Source organism: Hakea prostrata, chromosome 4 (assembly GCF_041222555.1).
Source record: "Hakea prostrata isolate BN-2017 chromosome 4, UWA_Hpros_2, whole genome shotgun sequence".
NCBI lineage: Eukaryota > Viridiplantae > Streptophyta > Magnoliopsida > Proteales > Proteaceae > Hakea > Hakea prostrata.
The window spans coordinates 33,401,195-33,414,193 of NC_142603.1; the positions used below are offsets into that span (position 1 = coordinate 33,401,195).

Below are 12,999 nucleotides of genomic sequence, written 5' to 3' on the forward strand. Positions count from 1 at the left end.
TCACTCCACAAACATAGCGAACGGAGTATGAAAGTCAAAAAGGAAATAACAACTGAAACAAATGTACTAAGAAATAAACTAGGAATAAGAGTCTTCTAGTCTATAGATAACGTCTTCATAAGTGTGGACTTCATCAACCCAATGAATCCTTTCTAACTCTATGCTGTTTTCAAAAGTAGTACGCAGCTTGATCCGTCGGGGGATCATCAGAGTAATCTTGATCGTCGCCAGAACCTTGCGTGTAATATGCTTCATTGGCTTGCGCTTCACTGTACTGCTTGTCATAATAATCTGTATCTGCAGGATAATCTAACAAGAAAATATATAGAAAGGAATGAGTTTCGAAGAAACTCAGTAAGGCAAGTTAATCCATAACATCATAGATAACATGTGACAAAACATAACATGATGCAATGCAATATAAAACAGATAAAGTATGAATGCATCTAAACTCTATGTATGCTGGTTTCTATGGTAGACATGCTTTAAGTCATAGCACCGTACTTCTTTGGGTAGGTCAGTCACTCCCCCTCAGCCATCCTGGCATCTTGGGTCTGCCGGGTAATTGGGTAAAGTCCTCATCAAACCATGGTAGGGGATTTAGTCAACACACTCTCTCACAACCATTTGGCATAAGTACCGGCACATGTCAGGGAAAAGCCTAGCCCAATGCAAGTCATCTAGTCAGTTATATCATCTCAGTCTCAGATACGTCCATTCCTCGTCCCTGACGATCCTTTCCGGTATCCTTTGCACTAGAGTCAGCGTATCCTATGGCACCGACCAACTCGGAATACGGACTCATCAACCCTATCGGTTATCCACATATGGTAAACGGGAAGCTCTCATGTCCTCTCACGGGTTGGTTACCGGTCTTGAGCGCCCATGAGCCCAAGTCTAGCTATATGCAACCCTCCAATAAATGGCCCCCACAATATGATTCCCGTCCTCTCACAGGTTGGTTACCGGTCTTGAGCGCCCGTGAATCACATGGCTACCACGGGTCGTTCGATCTCAATACCCTTCCGATTCGGGTATGATATAACAGGGGTATATCCTAGCCAAACACTGCTAGACATCCCTAGGAATGACAACCAATGATTCGGGAAAGCGTCGATGGGCATCTTCGGAGAACATCCCATACTATTCCCTCCGATGTCCAAGGACAGAAGTGTCAAAAGGACACTCCCCAATCCCAAACCAGACTTAAGCAAACACATTCTCAGATCAGTCATGACATATACAACCAACAGTTCATCATATACAAGAGAATGTAAAAGCAAAATCAGATTAGGTAATACTAAGTAATTCATATAACATGAATAATTAAAAAGATAGTATAAACAAGTGCTACTGTTCTCACAGTAAGAGATCAGAATTAAATTACAATAATAGTAAGTAATCTCATAGTTTCATAAGGTAGAAACCAGAGAACAAGCAATCTATGTAGTTAAGGAAATAACTGTCCTTACCTTGATTATCGAAGAAGATGATCCAAAGATCAAAGTGAGCAACTCCAAACTTAGCAAATAAACTCCTAATAACCATAGATACAACATTAGGAAAGATGCCTAAAAGATCAGAGAGCAAACGAATCAAATCGGGCGAAAAACGAAGCTACTGACTCCTTTGGTTGAGTGCTTGGTAGACTGGCCCAGTCGACCAAGCAATCGACCAAGCAAGTCAAGACGGGATTGTACAGTCTGCTTTGGCCATAACTTCCTCGTTTGAAGTCGGATTGATCCAAAATTCAAAGGGGATCTTCCTAGGATGTATTAGAATCATATGGGAAGATAAAATCATCAAGTCATGGTAAAAAAATTGGGTTCTTGATTTAACCCAAGAAATTAGGGTTTCAACCTTTATGGCTCCCCAAGAAAGGTTATGATCACAGAATGAAAGGGAATTAATGATTTGCCAATTATAATCTAGCCAATCAAAAATAAAATCCTATACTAATCTAGCAAGCAGAAAGTACGGGGTCGAACTATGGGGAACTGAAAGGCTAAGTTACTAAGATTGAATTTAACAAAACTAAATTTAAACTAAATATATTAACTAATGTAAAACGTTAACTGTGAATATGTGAAGATCTTTGGGATTTCGAATCCCCAATGCTTTTCCCTAACCGATATAACTCTACACTTCAAAGTAAATTAGGGATGGTCTTCCTAGGTATGCCCTATCTTCGCAAGACTATCGTCCTTCGCAGAAGCTTGGCACGCTTAGTTCGCTGAGTTATAGAACATCTTTGGCCAAACTCAAACACAATCAACTAGAAGATATAGAACAATCAACTTAATGAAATAAGCATGGTTCATCTACATCCCAAAGCAAAGGAACTAGCTACTCATTATTACAAAGTTCATAAGAAAAATAAAGATGAAACATAGGGAGAGAGAGAGAGAGAGATGTGGTCTTCTTCTTCAGCAATGAGAGAGATGAGAGCCGCATTCGCCGTCTTCTCTTCTTTGTGGTTGGCTTCTCTTTTATGTCTCCCGCACACAATGAATCCCTTCTCTTTACCCGTAGATTCGACCTTTATTCTTTAGGAATTTGGAAAAACTCAAAACTGAAAAGTTGTAGATATTTTCAATATAGTTTCATAGCATCTTGAATCATCGAAATCCAAGCTCATACGAGAGAGATATGCCCAAAATACTGAAGGTAGGTCTGTTTACCCGATTTTCAGATTTATTACCAATTTTGTTCCTTAGACCTCCACCTATTTCCAATTTGGATAAGATCTCACTTTTCATGATTTCTTGAGCAGCAAGATTGAATGCCATGATTTAAAATCCACCAATATCTAATATATTTGCCAACTTTACTCCATATTATCTCTAATATCCAAAATCTCCTTATTCCTGAAAAATACACAAAAATACTCAATTAGATCTCTTTAATTAAATAAGTATGGGGAATTAAATCAAATAAATAATGGTAAATGCATGCTTATCAAATACCCCCACACTTGAGTGTTTGCTAGTCCTCGAGCAAAACAAAAAAAATAAAACTAATACAGAAAATAAAGAAAGAAAAACCTAACTCACTTTCGTAGGAATCACGGTTGCACTTAGCATGTGCAACAAGCCTTTAAACCCCTAGGTTACCCTAGTGGATGAGTTGTGTCTCGTGAGTGTTTGCAGAGAATATACACACAAAATTCTTAAGTGCTCTTCTAATTATTCTGGCAGTAGTAAGAGTAGAAAGATAGATTCCAAGACAAAGACACGCCACTAAAGATTAAAGGGAATATAGGCACCCCCACACTTAAGCTCTTACACCCTCTCTTGAGTCTAGCTCTAGGCAAACAATTCAATCGAGAAGTCTCTTCTTATCTTCAGTCTACCAGTTCACCCTCAGATAAGACTAAACTATGTACCAAATAATACCAAGTGATACGGAAAGATATGCACCAGACGGGTATAACCCGAATGAATGGGTACCGTCATATTAAACGGGTTACACCCGACCCTATCATGAGGAAACGTAATCAGGTCCCAGCTGAATGGGGCTCCACATTGCGGTTAGTCGGGAAGGATGCCGATATTCTATAACCGAAGGCGTAACGTACGCCACAAATATAGCAATCATCCTTGTTATAGAAGGTCAACTCGACAGTGATTGAATGGGACTAACGACAAGGGAGCATGATCCGAGGAGAAACATCAGCCCTTGTCAGGCCAACTCACCAAACACGTAAAAGGTAACACCCGCGCTATAAATACACAGATCTACCCCTCCGGTAAGCAACCAATACACTTTGAGCATAATCTTGTGTAGCTCTTGCACGAGACCTCATTCTGTTCATCATCTGACTTTGCCATCGGAGGCGGCTGCCCGGCACACAAGCCGGCCCGCATCTAACCTTTCTTGCAGGACTCATCGTCCCGGATACGAGAGGAGGCTCAGTCGGATCCAGAAGCATAATTGATCCGCATCAGTTTGGCGCCGTCTGTGGGAACGACAACATCTTCAAGTCATGGTAAGACGAACAAATGGACGTTCCCGACAAGAAAGTACGGGGGATGATCGGGTAATTCCTGAAGAAACGATTAATCCGTCAGTTCACGAAGAACAAGAGATACTCCCGGACAACATGGTTCTGGATGATCCAATTGAAGAAGGGACATCACGAGGACCCCGGGACCAGGCCATTATGGCAGATATGGACGAACTGCGTAAAGGCATGCTCGAAATGCAAGGGGTATTACGTGGTTTAGTACATCAAATTGGGGTCGAACAAGGAACAAGGCGCAACACCCAGTCGGGAAGGCTAATGAGAGCCTTCAAGACGGTGAGAGGAGCCCGACATCCAAGGCGCATCCCGAGAACAAAAATAACTCGGGAGCAAAGGGAGGTACAACCTGATCGAAGCAAGCGCCAAACCACGCCTAATGGGACAAGGATCAGTGCTTTAGAACGCATTTCGTTGCCGCCTAAAACAGGGTCTTTGCCCCCGAGGTATAGTCGGGAGCACGTCGATGAGATCGTGGAGAAGGAGGAGGAAGGAGAAAGCCAGCCCCAACCTTCAAGATCGAGAATTTCGACCTCTCGGGCACCATCCCAAAGGAAGGAAACTACAAACCTTCGCTCAAAAAAGGAACGAGTCGAATCCGATGAGGAAGGTACAAGGCAGAATCGGCTGCGGAAGCGAGTGGCCGAGGTCGAGCGAAAACTAGAAGATCGGGATCATGACGAGGATCTTGATGTAGTAGATCGGGAGCCATTCTCAGACGAAATCATGAACATGCCTTTGCCAAGGAATTTTATCATGCCAACCTTCATCCCTTTTGAAGGGAAAACAAATCCAAAAGAGCACATCAGCTACTTTAAATCAGTGATGACGGTGCTAGGTCGGGAGGATGAATTGCTCTGCAGAACCTTTCCAGCATCACTTAAGGGCCCGGCTATGAAATGGTTTAGTAGTCTACGTCCGGCATCAATAAATAATTTCCGGGAGCTGGCCCAAAAATTCATAGCTCGGTTCCGAAGCGCAATCGGGAGTAAAAAGACGTCTGACAGTCTCTTTGGCATACGACAAGGCCGAAATGAGTCCATTCGGGATTATCTGAAAAGATTTGATGAAGTTGCCATCGAGATCGAGGAGCTGGATGACCAAGTGGCGTACAGCGCACTTTGGAGTGGCATTACTCACCAAAGGCTTCTGGAGGTCTTGCTTACGGACAAGCCAAAAACGTACGGCATGCTGTTACGCAGGTGCCAAAAGCAAGCCAGTGTCTATGAGGTGATAGATGCCCGGGTTAAAGCAGATCGGGACAGAAGATCGGATCGGGACAGAAGATCAGATCGTGAGGAAAAACCATCCCCAAGTGACAAGCACCAAAGGCCAAAAAGTAACTGGAAGCGTGAACAAGTAAACTATACTCCTTTAAACTCGAAGCCATCAGAGATTCTGATGAATATCCGGGATAAAAAGGAGTTGAAATGGCCCGGGAAGATACGTGCACCTCCAGAGGATCGGGATATGACAAAATATTGCCGATTCCACCAAGATTACGGGCACCATACGGATGCTTGTCGGAATTTGAAGTTCGAAATAGAGAAATTAATTCAACAAGGAAAGTTGGGTCAATACGTAAGGCAGTCGGGGAAGAGTCAAGCATATTCACCGGCGCCAAAGAAAAGAGGTCGATCCCCAAGTCCAAAAGAGCTTGACAAAAAAGCGGACAAAGGAAAAGAGAAGGTAGATCGGGAGGAAACACCCGTGTACGTCATAATGGGGGGACCAACTGTGGAGTCGATCAGAAAGGCAAAACAAAAGGCTCGGTTCGTGGGGGCTGTACATTTGCCTAAGAAAAGGCAAAATCCAGTATGTCCCGAGCCTATAACCTTTACGGACGCTGACCTTGACGGTGTCATATCACCGCATGATGACGCAATCATCATCAAAGTCAAAATAGCCAACCGGGAGGTTCACCGAGTTCTGGTGGACACGGGATCCTCTGTCGACCTCATCTCGTATGATGCCTTCAGGAGGTTAAAGTTGGCTGATGATTTGTTAACACCATCATCAACGCCACTATATGGTTTCGCGGGATCATCCACAGTGGCAGAAGGAACTATCCATCTGGATCTTAAAGTAGGAGTGTCACCCCGAGATACTTTGGTTCGGGTAAACTTCATGGTGGTTCGGGAACTGTCGGCGTATAACGTCATTCTGGGACGACCAACGCTGAACGCACTTGAAGCAGTAGTGTCACCCAGGCATATGAAGCTAAAGTTCCCGACTGAATACGGAGTCGGGGAATGCTGCTCAGATCAATCGGCTTCCCGACAATGTTATACAAACTATCTGAAGGAAAAGCGTAAGCCAGAAAGTTCGGGAACGGCCATGAACGTCGAGGTTCGGGATGACCGCGATGAAGAAAGCATGCAGCGGGCGGAACCCGTCGAAAAGCTGGAAAGGATCCAACTTAGTCAATCCTTTCCCGATCGAGGAACGTTCATTGGCTCAGAGCAGCCAGGCGATTTCAAGAAGGAGCTTACCCGGTTCTTGTGTGATAATGCAGATATCTTCGCGTGGTCAGCAAATGATATGCCCGGGATAGACAGACGAGTAGCAGAGCACAAACTCTGGATACAGAAAGATGCTACCCCGGTTATCCAAAGACGAAGAAATTTTGCGATTGAAAAGCACGAGGCAATCAGGGTGGAGGTAGAAAAATTGGAAAAGTCGGGTTTCATAGAACCAATCGAATGCCCGACCTGGCTTGCCAATGTAGTCATGGTGAAAAAAGCAAATGGGAAATGGAGAATGTGTACCGACTATACTGACTTGAACAAGGCCTGCCCCAAGGATTGCTATCCTCTCCCGAGGATTGATCTTCTGATCGATGCCACTGCAGGTCATGAGGTCCTTAGCTTCATGGACGCATACTCGGGATATAACCAGATCTTAATGAGTCGGGAAGACGAGAAACACACTTCCTTTATGACTGACCGGGAGAGTTATTACTACCGAGTAATGCCATTCGGGTTAAAAAATGCAGGGGCAACTTATCAGAGAGCTGTCAATAGGATTTTTCAAAAACAGATCGGGCGGAACATGGAGGTATATGTGGACGACATGCTTGTAAAAAGTTTGGTTCGGGCAGGACATTTGGCTGACTTGGAAGAGACATTCGATGTTCTTAGGACATACCGAATGCGCCTGAACCCTGAAAAATGCGCCTTCGGGGTTTCCTCGGGAAAGTTTCTTGGGTTCATGGTTTCCCAAAGAGGGATCGAGGCTAATCCAGAAAAGATTCAAGCATTGGTCAACATGACACCACCAGTTACTATAAAAGAAATCCAGTGTTTAACCGGGAGGGTGGCCGCTTTAAATCGGTTCATATCCCGAGCTGGGGAAAAGTGTAATACATTCTTCAAAGCCTTAAAGACCACGTCAAGTTCGGGAACAATTGCTTGGACACCGGAGTGTCAACAGGCCTTCGATCATCTTGTAACATACCTCGGGACAACACCAGTTTTGGCCCGACCCCTGTCTGGGGAAGCTCTTACGGTTTATCTGGCAATCTCGCCAACAGCGGTCAGTGCAGTTTTGGTTCGGGGTGATACCGTTCAGAACCCAATCTACTATGTGAGCCATGTGCTTATAGATGCTGAAAAACGGTACCCGGACATTGATAAGCAAGCATTGGCACTTCTCGTGGCATCACGAAAACTAAGGCCCTACTTCCAGTCGCACCCGATCATAGTCCCGACTAACTTCCCGTTAAAGAAAATACTTCAAAGGCCAGATGTAGCAGGGAGGATGGTCGGGTGGTCCGTGGAACTTAGCGAGTATCAGATTGAGTTCAGGCCGAGGACGGCCATAAAAGCCCAGGTGTTGGCCGACTTTATTGTCGAAAGCACAATACCACAGAAAAATGACCAAATGCCAACAGAAGGAAAATCCGAGTTGTGGATTCTACATGTTGATGGTTCGAGTAATATATCAGGATCGGGAGCAGGATTGACTCTCTGTAGTCCCGAGAACTTCACCATCAGCTACGCAATAAGATTCAAATTCCCAGCCTCAAACAATGAGGCAGAGTATGAGGCTGTCATAGCAGGCTTGCGAGTGGCCCGAGCTCTCAGGGTTCGGGAGCTGGAAGTGAGAAGTGATTCTCAATTGGTTGTCAACCAAATCAGGGGGGAGTATGAAGCTAAGGATGAAAGAATGGCTAAATACTTGGTCAAGGTTGGACAGTTTCAAACCTCCTTTGAGCGGGTAACATACCGACAGATACCAAGAAAGGAAAATGAGAATGCAGATGAACTCTCCCGACTGTCAATGGCAAGTTACAAAAACTTGGACTCAGCGGTTTACATTGAAGAATTAAATAGCCCGAGTATCCAAGAACTGGAAACCTTTGAGATCAGCAAAGAGTCAGACTGGACCACACCTCTGATTTCGTATATTCGGGATGACATTCTCCCGACTGATCCGAAAGAAGCAAAGAAAGTTCGGAACCAAGCTGCTCGGTTCACCATGGTCGGGGAGCACCTATATAGAAGGTCCTTCACGAATCCCCTCTTAAGATGTGTAGGGCCATCCCGAGCGAGTTACGCCCTTGCTGAAATCCACGAAGGCATATGTGGTGCACATATGGGTGGGAAGGCATTAGCACAAAAAGTATTAAGACCGGGAATATTCTGGCCTACAATACAAAAAGACGCAATTGAATATGTCCGTAAGTGCGAACGATGCCAGAAACACGCCAATGTCCCAAAGTTACCAGCGGTCCCCATGATATCCATCTCCAACCCGACCCCATTTGCGATGTGGGGAATGGACCTCGTCGGGAAACTACCGAAAGCTCCCAAGAATCGGGAGTACATGGTGGTTGCAATAGACTACTTCACAAAGTGGGTCGAAGCTGAGCCGTTATCTTCCATCACGGAGAAACAGATGGAAAAGTTTTTTCAAGAGAAGATAATATACAGGTTCGGGATACCCCGGATACTAGTAACGGACAACGGCAAACAATTTGAAGGTGCCGGGTTCAAAGCCTTTTGTATGAGGTACCATATAGAACATCGATTCGCTTCGGTTGCCTACCCACAGAGCAATGGGCAGGTTGAGGTCACCAACAGGACACTTCTTGATGGGATCAAAAAGAGGTTGGAAGATAATCGGGCAATGTGGGTCGAGGAACTCCCGAGTGTACTCTGGTCATACAGAACTACGGTACGAACCCCAACTGGCGAAACCCCTTTTTGTTTGGCTTATGGGACTGAGGCCCTAGCTCCCGTGGAAGTATTGGCTGGATCATTGCGTTATGATACGTTTAATGAACAACAAAATGATCAAGGGCTCAGGGAGAATTTAGATCTCTTGCAAGAATCCCGGACAAAAGCACAACAGAAAAATCTATTGTATCAAAAGAGAGCGGCACAGCACTACAACTCTCGGGTTAACAACCGAAGATATAGATCGGGGGATCTGGTTTTAAGACGAACAGGGGCTTCAGACCCAAGAAATCAAGGAAAGTTAGCTCCAACATGGGAAGGACCTTACCTGGTGGAAAAAGAAACAAGGCCAGGATCATACCGACTGAAGAGAATAGAAGACGGAAGCCCGATTGATCGCTCATGGCATTCCACAAATTTGAAGAAGTTTTACCAATAAAGACATCGGGTCAATTCCGTTTGTGACTTCACATTTTACCAGATCGAATCTTTCTAAAGAAGATACAATAAATTCGGGTTCACTCCCGTTTGATTAATTACTCCTTTTTAAAGGACTTGCATCTTTTCTTAAAGATACCATTCACTCGGGTTCACTCCCGTTTGATTAATTACTCCTTTTTAAAGGACTTGCATCTTTTCTTAAAGATACCATTCACTCGGGTTCACTCCCGTTTGATTAATTACTCCTTTTTAAAGGAACTTGCATCTTTTCTTAAAGATACCATTCACTCGGGTTCACTCCCGTTTGATTAATTACTCCTTTTTAAAGGAACTTGCATCTTTTCTTAAAGATACCATTCACTCGGGTTCACTCCCGTTTGATTAATTACTCCTTTTTAAAGGAACTTGCATCTTTTCTTAAAGATACCATTCACTCGGGTTCACTCCCATTTGATTAATTACTCCTTTTTAAAAGGAACTTGCGTCTTTTCTTAAAGATACCATTCACTCGGGTTGATTCCCGTCTGATTAATTATTCCTTTTTTAAAGGAAGATTGCATCTTTTCTCAAAGATACCATTCATTCGGGTTGATTCCCATTTGGTTAATTATTCCTTAAGGAAAATTGCATCTTTTCTCAAAGATACCATTCACTTGGGTGATTCCCGATTGAGTAATTACTCCTTTCTTAATGGGAATTGCATTTTTTCTTAAAAATACCGTAAACTCAGGCTTATGCAAAAACGAAGAAAAATTTGATTCAGTCATAAAAGGATTACAATATTCAGCATTAAGACTTAATCAATTTTAACTGAAGGACTCCCGGGAAGGTCCTCCACAACAGCCGGTTCGGTCACGCCCTCGAGGGACTCCAACAGGCCTACAGTGTTGGCAGGCGAACCTTGGATCTCCTCCTCGCCCCGTTCATGCTCCTCCGGCAACTCACTATCTCCTTCCCGAACTGTAGTTTCTTCGTCCTCACCTTCCTCCCTTACTTCGTCTTCAGGAGAGGGTTGGGGAAGAGGATCAATGTAATCCACGGCATCAGGAAAGGGGAAATCCTCAATCTCGGGAAGGCCTTCGGGACGAGGGCGTTTGAGTTCATCATAAATCTGAGGGTCCAGTAGCTTCTCCAGCTCTCGGGGGCGAGGAAGGTCAGTTTGCTGCAGAGCCTTCTTAAAGGCAACTCGCATACCTCTCTTAAAGGAAGGAGTAGCAACAGCCAGAAGGAGACTCTTGAACTCTGGAGTCGAGAAGTATTCCTCCAGCACACTTCGCCTTGAAGCTCCTGTACCCGAGGACTCCAGCTCTTTCAACTTGTCTCTCAGCTGGGCATTCTCATTCTTCTCCACCAATAAAAGGGCTTCAGATGCCTTCAGATCTTCGGACACCTTCCCGACTTTCTCTTCCAAGTCACTGACCTTCCCTTTGTATTTGCTCTTGCTTTTGGAAAGGACATCCCTTTCCTTCTTCAGTTTCGCCGCTTTCTCTTCGGCGTCCTTCAGTTTCTTCTCCGCATCTTCCTTGGCAGTAATAGCAGTGCGGGCCCGAACGTTCGACTCCCCGTGGAGCTGTTCGGCCAGCGCTAACTGCTTGGCTTGGTCCCGAGCCCTGCGAAGAGACTCAGAAAAAATGTGCACAGCACCAGCAACATATCTGAAAAAAGAATTTACCCGGGTAAGAAGATTCATAATAGTGATTCGGGAGAAAAAGGAAGAAAGACAGGTACCTGAATCCCTCATTAAAAAACTCCCTGTTCGGGAGGTTGCACAGATATGTTGCATCAGCATCGTTAGTGGCATCATTTAGCCACTGTTCAGCATACTCCGAGTCGCTGAAAACGGAGTTGAAACCAAGGTCACCACCCGAAGAAGAAGGGGCAACCTCCCGAGCCGGTTCGTCAATACGAACCCTTTTTGAAGGACGAGGGACGCCGTCTCCCTTACGCTTCTCAACTCCCGAGGAAGGAGCCTTTTTCTTTAAACTCTTGTCCGGGGATGCCCTGGGAGGAAGGGCTATCGCCTTGGCAGCTGCAGGAGTTTGAGCCGGGACTTTTTTGAGTACTCCCGAAGGAGTCTTGCTTGTAGGCACAAAGCCTTCGTCGCTTGGCCTCGTCCATGTTCCCGAGCGCCATGGCCAGAAGATCATCTTCGGAGATGTTTTGGCTCACTGAAAGACGAAGAGTACGTATCAGGTCAGCACAACATAGACAACACATAAACAACAAAAAGAGACTTACTCGGGGAGAAACCCCATAGCTGAAGAACTGACTCGTACTCCATGGAATACCCATGGACTGCGAGTTCGTCATCGTCAACCGAGTTTATTATATCTACATAGTCTTCCTCCTCGGGATGAAGGGCGACAGGAATATTCAGACGGTCGATCTTCCCCTTGGAGACTTCTTGGAATTGAGTACGGAAGGGCTCGGGAGAAGGTGGTTTAAAAAAGAGATAAAACTCCCGCCATTTCTTGGTAGTGGACGGGAGGGAATCCTTCAGAATAAAGTTCCCTTGAGAAGGGGAAATTCTTTTGGATAAGAAAAACCAGCCGCGTTGGCTGTGAGGATGAAGGGAATAGTAATGGTGGAATAAGCCAAAAGTCGGGAAGACCCCGATCGACTTACAAAAACCGACGAACCCGATCATAATCCTCCAACTATTCGGGCTCAAATTGGAAGGACTAAGCTTATAATGCTCAAGCACATCTATGAAAAGATCATGCAACGGGAGGCGTAACCCCCCGATAAAAGCATCATAATATAAGGGATAAAATCCCTCGGGAGGACTATTTACTCTCTGGCTATCAGTCGGGATAATAACCTGATATCCCTCAGGAATACCAAAACTACCCAAAAACCTATCCAGATCCTCGGGAAACAAGGAGCAAAGATAGAATTCAGGTCCCGAGGAGTTCTGGACAAAATTAATGTGCCAGGGAGTTAAGGGTTCGGCTTGAAGAATTTCTAAGGCTGCGGAGTCGAGTTTCTTAACATCAGGTTTACGAGGGATGGCCCCCCGGAAACCGCTAGGACGTTGAAAGGGCGGTCGAGGGGGAGCTTTTGATCTGGATGGTCGGGAGGTAGATGGGACATCAGTCCGAAGAAAGGCTTGGGAAGATACAGCAGGGGGATCTCGGGAAGTGGCCGTAGACTCGGGTCTTAGGGCACTCTGAGCGGAAGGAGTGGCGGAATCGAAACGGGAGCGGGGTTCGAATCGAAACTTTGATCAGGACCCTCCCGGGATTCTACACTTGGAATGGTCTCAACCTCGGCCTCTTCCTCTGCTTCTACCCCGGTCTCTACTTCCCCTTCCACTTCATCGGGTGCGAGGGATGGAGCCGAGGCTTGCATCGCCTG

The 12,999-nt window shown here is 45.2% G+C and overlaps 1 protein-coding gene across 1 annotated transcript; it reads left to right on the forward strand.

Annotated features, from left to right (window-relative positions):
• The first annotated feature begins 3,985 nt into the window (after positions 1–3,985).
• Positions 3,986–10,411, forward strand: LOC149018707 (uncharacterized). Its single transcript, XM_089153948.1, has 3 exons — positions 3,986–6,583; positions 7,454–9,457; positions 10,373–10,411. Exons 1-3 carry the CDS (start codon positions 3,986–3,988, stop codon positions 10,409–10,411), a joined length of 4,641 nt encoding a protein of 1,546 aa, XP_089010074.1.
• Positions 10,412–12,999: the final 2,588 nt, after the last annotated feature.